The 13,811-nt window shown below is 41.6% G+C and overlaps 1 protein-coding gene across 2 annotated transcripts in view; it reads right to left on the bottom strand.

Moving 5' to 3' along the window:
• IL16 (interleukin 16) overlaps positions 1 to 13,811 on the bottom strand; it is a 127,194-nt gene that overhangs the window by 33,328 nt on the left and 80,055 nt on the right. For both annotated transcript variants that reach the window (XM_044279567.1, XM_044279566.1), the window contains 5 exons: positions 13,021 to 13,213; positions 11,212 to 11,329; positions 8,581 to 8,713; positions 6,488 to 6,560; positions 5,548 to 5,960 (listed from right to left, as the gene is read on the bottom strand). In XM_044279567.1, coding sequence (XP_044135502.1) covers positions 5,548 to 5,960; positions 6,488 to 6,560; positions 8,581 to 8,713; positions 11,212 to 11,329; positions 13,021 to 13,213 — 930 coding nt within the window. The remainder of the gene's footprint in view (positions 1 to 5,547; positions 5,961 to 6,487; positions 6,561 to 8,580; positions 8,714 to 11,211; positions 11,330 to 13,020; positions 13,214 to 13,811) is intronic.

Here is a 13,811-nt window from a genome sequence, read left to right as displayed (position 1 = left end):
CCGAAACAAATCGGTATGCCACACAATTTATATCCGCCAACCCGGGAAGCTCTTATGCCCAGTCTTTCCGGTGGAAACCAGTCCAAGTTTCTGAAATTAAAACTTTTCTGGGCCTTCTCCTCAACATGGGTCTAACTAAAAAGCATGAATTGCGGTCATATTGGTCCACGAACCCAATTCATCACATGCCCATGTTCTCTGCTGCTATGTCCAGGACACGATTTGAGACCATCCTGCGTTTCCTGCACTTTAGTGATAACAGCACCTCCCATCCCAGAGGCCACCCTGCTTTTGACCGGCTCCACAAAATTCGGCCCCTCATAGACCATTTCAACCTGAAATTTGCAGATTTGTATACCCCAGAGCAAAACATCTGCGTAGACGAGTCCCTGATACATTTTACTGGGCGCCTTGGCTTCAAACAATACATCCCAAGCAAGCGCGCCCGGTATGGGGTCAAATTGTATAAGCTCTGTGAAAGGGCCACAGGCTATACCCACAAATTTCGGATCTGTGAGGGAAAAGATCAGACCCTGGAGCCGGTCGGTTGCCCTGACTACCTGGGGAGCAGTGGGAAGACAGTCTGGGACTTGGTGTCACCCTTATTCGGCAAGGGGTACCATCTTTATGTGGACAATTTTTACACAAGTGTGGCCCTCTTTAGGCATTGGTTTCTAGAACGGATTGGCGCCTGTGGCACCGCGCGAACTAGTCACGCGGGCTTCCCCCAACGGCTCGTTACCACCCGTCTTGCAAGGGGGCAGAGGGCTGCATTGTGTAATGAAGAACTGCTCACGGTGAAATGGAGAGACAAGCGTGACGTTTACATGCTCTCCTCCATTCACGCAGACACAACAATCCAAATTGAGTGAGCAACCCGTGTCATTGAAAAGCCCCTCTCACTCCACGACTATAACCTTCACATGGGAGGGGTGGACTTCAATGACCAGATTTTGGCTTCGTATTTAGTGTCCCGCAGAACCAGACGCTGGTATAAGAAGGTGTCTGTATACCTAATTCGATTGGCTCTGTATAATAGTTTTGTTCTCTACAGTAAGGCTGGGAGAACTGGATCCTTCCTCAAATTTCAGGAAGAGATCATCGCGAACCTCCTGTACCCAGGAGGTTCCGTGGCCCTATCCACCAGTGTCGTTAGCCGTCTACACGAGCGACATTTCCCCAGTGTCGTTCCTGGTACCTCAAACCGACCACCACCCCGAAAAAGATGTCGTGTCTGTAGCAGGAGTGGAATAAGGCGTGACACCCGCTATTTCTGTCCTGACTGCCCTGACCACCCTGCCCTATGCTTTGGAGAGTGTTTCCGGAAGTACCACACACAGGTACACTTAGCATAGGGATCACATCTCACCAGGACAGGCACACAGGGCTATTAGGGCGCATTCACATACAGCTGCTGCAAACCTCTCCTTTCACCTGGGACAAAGTGCATAACGCACTTCGCCACATCTTTGGGCGATTTGCTCTTTGCACATTGACCCATGGGGAAGGAGAGGTTTGTTCTATAAAGGTAAAAAAAAAAAAAAAAAAAACAACAGTAAGCAAAAAGGTTAATGTTTAGTTCAAAAAGTTAAAGTTTATATGTTCTGTTCCAAAGTTAATAAAATTATTGCTTTGCGGCCTGGTTTTTTCTTTATTTTTTTATTTTTTTACCTTCCAGGTGGACCAACCGATTGACTAGCTGCAGCACTGATGTGCATTCTGACAGAAGCATTGCGCTGCTGTCAGATTACACGCAAGTCGATGTATGCGACGCTGCAAGACGAGATTTCTCCTCTGCAGTAACAGATACGTTTGCCAAGGCATACGAGCTGAGGAGGAGGCGGCGTTCCTATGCTTTGGCAAACACTTTGTATATAAAAAAAATATAATAAATCCCGGCAATGATTTATTCATCCACATCGATTGATGTGAATGGAGAAATCTGGTTTGCCAGGGCATACGAGCTAAGTGGGTATGGATGTTGGGCGGAGCTCCTATGTCCTGGCAGACGCCTTTCCCCTCCTTTTTTTTTTTTGGCAGAGATTTTTTCATCCACATTGATCGATGCGAATGAAGAAATCTGTGCCGTTCATTTTTTTCTTTCAGCCCAGAGGCTGAACGGAAAAAAATAATCTCATTACCTGTATGCTCAATATAAGGAGGATAGCAGAAACTCCTAATGCTGGCCATACATGTAATGATTGCGGAGACCCTCAAATGCCAGGGCAGTACAAACACCCCACAACTGACCCCATTTTGGAAAGAAGACACCCCAAGGTATTCGCTGAGGGGCATATTGAGTCCATGAAAGATTTAATTTTATGTCCTAAGTTAGCGGAAAGTGAGACTTTGTGAGAAAAAACAAAAAAAAATCAATTTCCGCTAACTTATGCCCATAAAATTAATTTCTATGAACTCGCCATGCCCCTCATTGAATACCTTGGGGTGTCTTCTTTCCAAAGTGGGGTCACATGTGGGGTATTTATACTGCCCTGGCTTTTTAGGGGCCCTAAAGCGTGAGAAGAAGTCTGGGATCCAAATGTCTAAAAATGCCCTCCTAAAAGGAATTTGGGCACCTTTGCGCATCTAGGCTGCAAAAAAGTGTCACATATGTGGTATCGACGTACTCAGGAGAAGCTGGGGAATGTGTTTTGGGGTGTCATTTTACATATACCCATGCTGGGTGAGATAAATATCTTGATCAAATGCCAACTTTGTATAAAAAAATGGGAAAAGTTGTCTTTTGCCAAGATATTTCTCTCACCCAGCATGAGTATATGTAAAATGACACCCCAAAACACATTCCCCAACTTCTCCTGAGTACGGCGATACCAGATGTGTGACACTTTTTTGCAGCCAAGGTGGGCAAAGGGGCACACATTCCAAAGTGCACCTTTTGGATTTCGCAGGCCATTTTTTACACATTTTGATTGCAAAGTACTTCTCACACATATGGGCCCCTAAATTGCCAGGGCAGTATAACTACGCCACAAGTGACCCCATTTTGGAAAGAAGACACCCCAAGGTATTCCGTGAGGGGCATGGCGAGTTCCTAGAATTTTTTATTTTTTGTTGCAAGTTAGTGGAATATGAGACTTTGTAAGGAAAAAAAAAAAAAATCATAATTTTCAGCTAACTTGTGACAAAAAATTAAAAATTCTAGGAACTCGCCATGCCCCTCATGGAATACCTTGGGGTGTCTTCTTTCCAAAATGGGGTCACTTGTAGGGTAGTTATACTGCCCTGGCAATTTAGGGGCCCAAATGTGTGAGAAGAACTTTGCAATCAAAATGTGTAAAAAATGGCCTGCGAAATCCGAAAGGTGCTCTTTGGAATATGTGCCCATTTGCCCACCTTGGCTGCAAAAAAGTGTCACACATCTGGTATCGCCGTACTCAGGAGAAGTTTACATTTTGATTAATAACAAAAAAAGTAAAAATGTCAGCAGCAATAAAATACCACCAAATGAAAGCTCTATTAGTGAGAAGAAAAGGAGGTAAAATTCATTTGGGTGGTAAGTTGCATGACCGAGCGATAAACGGTGAAAGTAGTGTAGTGCAGAAGTGTAAAAAGTGGCCTGGTCATTAAGGGGGTTTTAGCTAGTGGGGTTGAAGTGGTTAATGACCTTTAGCAAAAATAGAAGCTGAGCTGTGATTGGTTGCTATATGCAGCCTAATGAATATCCAGGCTAGCTGCCACAACAGCCAACAGACAATGGCTCCTGTAGCTTGGCGGTTAGGTTACTAAGCGTATTTTTTAGCAAATAATTGGAAAGCACCGGGTGAAAATTTCCACTCAAAACATAGTCTATGACGTTCCCCGAGTCACAGGAGGTGGCTGTGCAAAAGTTTATGATTGTAAATTGCGGTGTGGATTCCTTTAGCGGACATACACTCAGGTTTATATAATTTACTGTATATATTTAAGAAAGTGGATATCTGTTTTAACATGAATTCAACAATTTGAGAACAAATAGACTTAACAGGTTAAGTGATAAAAATATAAGACAAATCACATACAGAATAAATAATAATCACCTGGCCTGCACAATACAAATTGGGAGGGGGGAACTCCTGTTGACATGTTGTAGCACATGGCCAACACTCCACAGTGATACAAGAGAGAGATGGATGGTGTTCTCAGTGAAGTTCCACTTATTTGTCCTTGTGCACAAGGTTTATACCTTTCAGCCCCTCCTCCTACGGATGTCCGATGTGCAGTACACATGTCTCTGAGGTAATCACTCAGCACAATGGGGGGTTTGTATATGTGATCTAACTAAGTAAAGGTGGATTTGCATGGGCAGATGAGCAGCAGATTGCTGGGAAGGAAGCGCTCTATATTAAGTGGAGGGGAAGTGCTCCATTTACATGCAGCGATTGCCTCCACAGTATGAAAACGAGGGATTGCTATTGCGATCGCTCGTCCTCATACATCTGCATTGTTTCTGGGCAGCAGATCGTTGTTTAGACAGCACAATCTGCTGCCCAGAAGCAATGAGTTTATGTGCCTGCACTAATGATCATTTCACCCAATGAACAAGCCTTTTGCTCATTCATCTGGTGAGCGGCTGCCCATTTAGACGGGAAGATTATCGGGAACGAGTGTTTGCAGGAACATTCATTCCCGACAAACTGCCCATCTTAATCCCCCTTAACTCCTTCATCCACTACACTACAAGGAATAGCATTACAAAGAATATAGAAGGTGATATAATAATTAAAGGGGACAGAACCAATCAGTACTTAATTATGTTAAATACCCTTAGACTTCATTCACATGAGTGTGACGGTTTAGGTCGAGACGCGTTCAGGAAAAATTCATACCATTTTGCAAGCAAGTTCAGTCAGTTTTGTCTGCGATTGCTCAGTTGTTCCGTTTTTTCCACGCGGGTGCAATACGTTTTGATGTGTTTTTCATGCACGTGATAAAAAACTGAAGGTTTACAAACAACATCTCCTAGCAATCATCAGTGAAAAACGCATTGCATCCGGACTTGCTTCCGGATGCAATGCGTTTTTCACTGAAGCCCCATTCACTTCTATGGGGCCAGGGCTGCGTGAAAAACGCAGAATATGGCACATGCACAGAACGGCACAGACAGCCTTTAATATAACTGCCTATTCTTGTCCGCAAAGCGGATTGTTGTCAGATACATCCCATACAACATTCCTGAACACAACTGCAGGATAGTTAGTAAAGTACCTGGTAGAAAGACTACATGCCCCAGAATGCAAATCCCCAATTAGGGGAATTGGAGTTAAAGTGAATCTGTCAGCTGTGACACCCCCCCCCCCCCCCCCCCCAAGAATGTTTTAATGACATAAATGCAAGAATGTTTCCATTTACCAACAGCAAGCATAGAAGCATAAATCTTAAAAATGGTTAGAAATTGGAAAAACAATGCATATGTTTTAATGACAAAACAAGAATGTCTCTATTCACTAACCGTAAACATAGATTTTGAAAATGGTGAGAAATTGGAAAAAATTGGAAAATAATTTTTAATAACATAACCAGACACCAGTGGATTTTCAGGGCACTTACATCATCCTTAGTATCTTGCTTGTAGTATTTCCTTGGTGGTGGAGCTGGTTTTGATGGTAGCTTCTTCACTATGATCTCTCCCGAGTGCCCACTAATTTTCTTACACAGAACTTGAGATGCGGCCTGAGGTTCGTTGTTAATGGGTGCATGGTCTTCCACGTGTACAGGGACAGAATAATGTGGCTGAGCAGGCTCTGTTGGCGCTGGCACATCCAGGCTATGTACCCTGTTGTTTAGCTGATACAGCTGGTAGGTGTCAGCACTGGTAGATCCGGGGTTATAATTGCTGTCACTGCTTGAGCGAACCATTGCTTTCTGTTCCCTCCGGCTGCAATATGCATATGCAGCATACCTCTCTATACAGTGGTCACACTGGTATTTCCCATGGGAGCATGACAACATTTTTTTATCTCCTAAATTGAAAAATAAATAAAGTAAAAATATGTTACATACATGCTGCAGTTTTATGTCGTTTGAGTAAAGTCATAGTTACTTATCAGCTAGCGTCATCAATGTACTGAACATTTTTTGAAAATATCATATTGTGAGCACCATTGGGAACAGTGTGATGATAATGTCTGTAAAGCGCTGCGGAATATGTCAGCGCTATATAAGTGAGTAAAATAAATAATAAATACATTTACAAACAAAGTGATGAAGATTGCATTAAATTTCTACATTCATTCTCAAAGTAATGGATGCGCCTTTAGTTGTCCTAGGGTCATTTTTCTCGTTTTTGGGGAATGATAGGGTGAGAGAGATTTTATGGCTTGAATTAATCTTTTTGTGCATTGCAGTTATAAAATAAAAAAGGAAAGAATCCTTCCAGTTTATGATAACCCTTATAGAATATTCTTTAGGCCAGTATATCCATTGTGTGAAATATGGATTTCAATGTTTTTTTTTTAAATTAATTTCTTAGATGTAGGATTTGTCATACCTTCCATATTGTACTGAGGACGGTCTTGCTCCACGGCTTCAGCCATAGCTTGCTGCAACTGCTGCTCAGAAATCTGCCCAAGTCCAAACATCACATTAAGTACAGGTATATGAGATGACATTTATCAATTTACGCATCTTGTATAATGTCATACCCTTATTCTGATCACCAAAAAATAGTAATAGTAATAAATAGTAATTTGTCTTCACAATTATATTGACATAAAATGTACATTCCCATCATTAACATTTAGTTTTTCGTTCACATAGCCATATCACGGCTTGTTCTTTGCGGGACAAGTTGTATCTTTTAATTTTTTTATTCTGCTATTCTATTTTTTTTAGTTTTGTATTTATGCTATTCGCTGTGCGCTAAAAATTATATTATTATGCGGGTCTGTAGAATTCCTAAAATACCACATTGATATCGTTTTTCTTATGCTTTACTACTATTTAAAAAAATATATAAACTTTGTAAAAATCTGTGACCCATAGCTTTTTTAAGTCTACAGAGCCATTTTGGGGTACATATGACTTTTTGAGCGCTTTTTACACAATTTTTTTCAGGGGACAAGATGATCAAAAATAGGCAATTTGGGGCATTTTTTTCATTACAGCATTCACTATACAAGTTAAAGTTATTTGCTATTTTATTAGAGTTAGGCATGTATACCTGAGTTAGTCTGTCAGTGATTGCCAAAAGATCTGTAATTACCTTATAATAACAGCTTTCATTAATGTCCTCTGTCCCTTTCCACTGCTCTCTTAAAAGACCGTTGCTATGGCTTGTCTGTCTTTCTTTTAGTATAAACAGAAGACAGAGGGGCGGTCTTTCCACACTGCATGCATGCATTAGGCTTCAGAGTGAGGAGGCGTGTCTCTCAGTAATCCAATCTGATTGGCTGGCAGGGAGCTGCTGGCTACAGTAAGTGTGTATGGGGAGTAAGGGAAAGCAGTTTTGGCCTGAGAGAACTGGCAGAGGAGCCATCTTGAGAAGGTCCTTATATTGTAAATGTTTAAACGGCTGTAACTAAGGGAAAAACTCAAGGAAAACAGTGGTATGTGAAAAAACTAAAGATTACTTTATGCATAATACTTCTGCAGCAGTAACATATGCTAAAATAGATTTCCCTTTAAATATGTTTATATTTAAATATTTCAGGCATTATCAGGTGTGGTGATATCAAGTATGTTTATTTTTATGATTTGTATATATAAAATTGGAATAGGGGGTGATTTAATTTTTTATACTTTTTTATATTTTTTTAATACATTTTTTTACTTAGATTTCTAGTTCCCTTAGATCTATATCCCCTTTGGATTTCTTATATCATAGACTGCAATAGTTCACCATTGCAGTCTATGGTGATTGTGACATCTTCCTATTAAGCTCTGTCACAGGCAGGGCTTAATAGGAAGATTACAGTGGCAGGCCTGAGGGCCTTCACAGGGCCCTAGGCTGCCATGACATACAGTGGGCACCTCCCTATATATGGCCCACTGTTATTTGCTGAATGATAAGTTAGCTGGCATACATGCAGTATATCTTCTGATGGATGGAGCTATCTTTTCGAACTGCACAGTTCCATCCATGCAATGGAAGGAGATGGTGTCTGCAGCACTGCTTCCACTGAAGTGAATGGGGGCAGCCCTGCAGTTACCAGCTCCATCCATTGCACAATGGACAGATCTGTGTATTTACTGTACCGAATACGAGCACCAGGGCTACAAGGTAACAGCTGATCGATGGGGCTGCAGAGTGTCGTCCCCTGCCTGCCCTCCCTTTACGGCTCTGCTCACATCTGCCTGCACACGCCACTAGAGGGATAATGGGAGCTTACTGCACATTGCTATACATTGACTTCAGGGACGACACAGTATGCAGTAGGCATACATGCTCCCCCTAGTGGCCATTAGAGGTAACCAATAATATTTGACCCAATATTACTGCAGGTGTTTGTTTTGGAACTCGCTGCTACAAACTCTCTGAACTTTGAACATGGTTTAAAAGGCAGACATTTACTTTAAGCTGTACGTGGAGGAATATACTGTATGTTCAAATCCATCATTATTGCTTGCAATGACTTTGGTTACCTGAGGATCTGGATGCCTGCTGATCAGAATACTGATTGGCCCAGGGTGACAATGGCTTAGCAATGCATACACTTCATTGAGAGACTTGTTTGTGACAACATGTTCACTTATTTCCACAATTTCGTCACCTTTCCTAAAATAAAAAAACAAAATAAATAAATTCATAAACTTCCCTCTCCCAAAAACTTCTGCTACTGAAATATACATATGATTGCTACTATTTTTTTTTCGTGGAGTAATTTTTGCAGTTGCAGTTGGCTAAAGATGTCTGACCCTGTCTATTACTTTGGTGTGGTACTCTTTAATTTTCGTGGATTCTACACATTATTTGCAGACTGAACATGTTAACCAAGTTTTGCTTACACATAGTGTAAAACAGGAAGAAGGCGTAAAATCTATGTTAGCAGCAAGAGTTTTGTAATTCAGTGAAAGAATGACAACCTCTAGCAACTCAGAGAGTGAAATATCCAAGCTTCCTTCCAGTGTAAACTTGTTGTATGTGGGGCAGGAGTGATATAATCTACACCCTTCATAGTGTGATCAGATCCAGAGCAGCACTAGAAACCAGAAATGTGTCTTTCATCAGCAGGCATCAGGCCTAGCATCTCAGTTAAGCAAACAAAACCATATGTTGGAGAGATTTGTAGGGCCTATTGCAACCTTATAAAATTCATGCATGAAACTATTTTTTAAGCAGTAGGGGGCGCAGTCTCTTTCTAGCTATGGAGACCTTTGAGAGCTTTTTTGCTGAAATACATGTGTTTTTGGCTAAAAACATTCTTCTAGCTAAGTTTTGCTAAAAATTTGCTTCTGCAGCTTCTGTGTTCACAATATATACAGTACCAAGTTGTGAAATGCCATTCACAGTCAAATCCTTTGGAATGCTTGTCTGGCGGCCTATACTTCAGCAATTCCTGTGTTTTCCTGAGTGATTATTCAAGCTTATTAATGAACGTTTATCATCTTTGATCATCATTGAGATTAGATTTAAAAAAACAAGCAAGGGAAATAATACAGTATACGGTATTCACTAAAAGACTAAATAAAACTAGTAAATGGAAGGGATTATGAATATCTAGGGGGAAATGTATCATCTCCCTATGAAACAGTTTGCCGTAAAAAAAATTGCAAACCTCCTGTTTGGTACTTTTAAAATTTAGTTGCGAGTAGTGTTCCTGTGCCACCCACTCCACTTTCTGAGAAGAGAACGTGGTGACTAGTGGCATACCTCTGCTATGGGGCCTGTGGAGGAAGGGGGACCATCCGTACAGGAAAGCCTCACCCCGAATGACACTTACATACCTAGCTGTAAAAACTTAACTGGCTGTGCAGAAGGATGACGATGGAATCAGCATGTGATCAGGGCAGCCGTACAGAGTCAGTAGTTTTACAGCTGAAGGACCTGTGATGATGTCATCATCAAGTGACCAGGGCAGGGAGATGAAGATCAGCAGTGGAGAGGAAAATGTAGTGAAACTACTAGGTTGGAGCTTCTGCGTATGCCTGAAGGAGAGGTGAGTGGTGTCCTGGGATTGCCCATAACATCCTAATACTGGGAGTTGTAGTTTTGTCCTACTGTATCCCTCTCCATGTAATGTTCATTAAGGCTCTACAATAACAGTCTAGGCATGTTGGGAGTTGTAGTTCTCTACTCTTATAATATCCACTGATGCTATATAATACCATCTCGTAATGCTGGGAGTTATAGTTCTCTTCTTTTATACCCTCTCACTGTAATGCAAACTTGTGTTCCATAATAACAGCCTGGACATGCTGGGAGTTGTAGTTCTCTCCTCTTCTACCCCTCCATGTATTGCCCATCAATTTTCATTAGTTTTACACTGCCGGCAGTGTTTCCAGCAAGCTGTTCTGGCATAGAACAACCTACCAGACCTCTGTGGATCTGACATTGCTGGAGGTTACTGGAATACCCGCCGGCCCCATTGTATCCAGGGAGTTCCAGCAGGCTGTTCTCTGCTGGTACAGCTTGCTGGAACTACTGCCGTCAGTGTGAAACAGGCCTAAACTGGTCATTATGAGACTTGTAGTTTCCGTATCACTATTATGATGTTCTGCAGCAGCTGAGGCGTATATTAAGTTTTGTTCATGCGCTAGTGACGTTTGCTGTTCTGCTCTGTCATAAGACCTCAACAACGAAAATCACGGTAGTGGCAGATCTGGAGCAACCGGACATGGGGGCTTGCTATGGGGCCCAATGATTTTTATGTACGCCCCTGGCGGTGATGTTAGGAAGTTCAGAGCCAGCCGGCCCACCATGTCTATCTTCATTTGCACCAGTTTTCAGGCTGCTGAAATGCCGTACATTTCATTCTGGCGCACAGACTTCCTGAGGATGCACCTAATTTATGGCAATGCCTCCACCATGTCATAAATTAGGCAGATCTTCCGGCAGTGCAGGAAATTTCACAGACTATCATAAAATCTCCCCCCTAATGTGTATACTGCCTGTAATTTCTAGACACTTCCTCTTGTCCAACCCTGCAGTTTAATTGGCCAGCATCACAATGCCACACTCTTCAAGAAGTAGTCATTTTATAAGAACCAAACATATTCAATCCGTGTGGTTGGTTCACTTTACACATTTTTGTATATTTACAACAAAAACTGTACCTTAGACGCCCGTCCATGTGGGCGACTGAGCCTGGAGAAAGCGTATGAATAAATATTCCAGAAATGCTGCCACAGTTTGGAACACTGCACAGTCCAATGCCCAGGCCGACTCCTGACTCTGGAGAAGGAAAGAACGATAAATAGCATTGTAGAGATACTGCAATTACAAGGTAGTGATATTTATCTCTTATGGAAACCTTAGGCCATAGTTGCACATGGCAGTTTATAACATGACTTTTTTCTGCCAGGTCGATCTAAAAAGAGGAATAGTTCATGTTTTTCCTGATACATCTTCTAACTTCAGAATCCAAAATGAATACAAAAACTGCATCAACTGTGGCCTTATAAAGCCATCTAAGGTTTTCACACAAGCAATACACTGTACATCATTTGCATTAAAATGGGTTATCCAACCCATGAAATGCTTCCCCATATGCCCGGGTCCCTCACACACAATGTATTTACCTGGCTCCCCAGCACCCGTGTCGCTTATGATGCCCGCACAGCCTCCACTGCATCTCCCTGTCACTCAGATGAAAACATCCGGCGTGGGGAGGGGGGTTAGCCAATAGCTGTCACGATCAGTGTGGGGGGAAAACTCCACACTAAAAACAGGAGGAAAGGGGAACAGTAACTGGGCCTGGAAACTAGGGAAGGAACAGGTCACCTCCTAAACACCCCTAATCTGGGCCCTAACTACCTATCAATATGAATAGACCTTGAAGGTAGGAATATTCATATGCTGGATACCTAGGCCCATATATCCCTATAAGGCCCTGGAATGAGGTTAGGACCAGAGACAACCCATTCCTCCCCAGATGGACGAATGGAAGTCTCTGTCTCAGGCCCAGATACAAACAACAGGGAATATAACAAACACAAAACAATAAGAACAGACAAGACTTATCTGAAAGTAGAAAACTGGCAACTCCAGAAGCACCACAGAGTACAACCGACCAGCTAGTTAGAAGGCAGGAAGAAAATCTATAGACTGCACCTCCAAGACCGAGAAGCGGCTACTTATGGGAAAGGTAGTTTACCAACAAGCAACACCTGAAGCAAGGGGTGTAGCATTCACCAAAGCACAGACACAATAAGATCCACAGTAAACTTGTCAATTTAACCCACGAGTTGCCAGTCTCTCCGATCTCTTGGTACCTGCCACGGGAACGTCCGTGACAATAGCAGGCTGCAATGGGATGGAGCCTCCCTAGCGGATTCAGCTGGGCAAAAACTGCATGCTAAAATATGAACGTGTTATGGAGTAGGAGCTGTAGCAAAGGTAATATACAATGTGTAATTGGGTACATATAGTATATACTTATATATGTAAAAAAAAACTAAAATACAACAGCAGCACAGTTAGAAAAAAGTTAATTGGGTGCAAAGGCCTGACAAAGGCCTCATTAAGTGGGCTGAAAACATTGCCTGGGAATAAATTGGGCCACTGCCTTTCACCTTGTTTTGGAGTGCTGCCTCATTTTTGGGAAATACGTTCTGTATTTCCAAAAATATATGTAGCCATGAAATATGGCAAGTGGTGCTGAGCTCTACTAAATTAAAAGTGATACTGCTTTTAATCTAGAACCAATGATATGGGTTTCACCTGTCAGTTTTCAATAATGGAATGATATTTTTGATGCCACTAGAGCACCACAGTATCTATATGCCAGGGGCTTCAGTGGCACAGATGGCTCCTAAGCCAATGGTTAGTGGATACTAGTATATATCACACGGTGTGACAAAGTTATACAAATATATCAATCATCCTGTGTGATCAGTATGCAAAGAATTATGTATAGTTTGTACCTTTATGTAATGATACCTCCATGATGACCCTGTCATTTGGATTTGAGTTTTCTGATTGCAGCGGGCTATGCTCTCTCACAGTGCAAGTGCTGTAGCTTTTGGAGCGAACCATTTGAGAGTTGCAGGATTTGATGATATCTGGTGCGCTGAGTCCTGTTCGAACTGTGAGAGTGATCACTCCTTTCTTCACTTGCTGATGGTTACAATTAAGACCATGTCACATTCTTATATTACACAGGCATTATACTAATCCCAGCAAGAAGCAAGCAAACAAGGGCATGTAAAAATCTTTGACTCGACAAAGAAAACCTGTGAGTCCCTCTAAATGTTTCTTTGTTCTGTGCAAACAGATATGTTAGTGAATATATATAGTAAATGTTTAAATAGTCACTACATATTCACACAACTTTACATAAATCACTACTACAAGCGATTGTTCAGAACTTTGTAATATTTTCTAGATTTGATCACCGGGTTATAATGAATATATAGTGCTGAGAGACGCCCAAACTATTCAATGTACTAAACACACCAAAAATTAGCACCAAACACATGTATATATAAACATGAAAAAGTCTTTATTTAACATACATTAATTTAACATATATAAAAATATACTTTGTAAAAACAGCAGCAAGGAAGGGGGAAACCTTCAGTGAGGAAAAAACAACCCTGGAGGAGGCTGAGGGGTCAACACACAAGGGTATATAGATTGCAGTCACTACATATTCACACAACTTTACATAAATCACTAGTACAAGCGATTGTTCAGAACTTTGTAATATTTAGTA

The sequence above is a fragment of the Bufo gargarizans genome, chromosome 2, assembly GCF_014858855.1.
Source record: "Bufo gargarizans isolate SCDJY-AF-19 chromosome 2, ASM1485885v1, whole genome shotgun sequence".
NCBI lineage: Eukaryota > Metazoa > Chordata > Amphibia > Anura > Bufonidae > Bufo > Bufo gargarizans.
The sequence above is the reverse complement of the archived record's forward strand: the minus strand, read 5'-3'. Positions and strand labels throughout refer to the sequence as shown.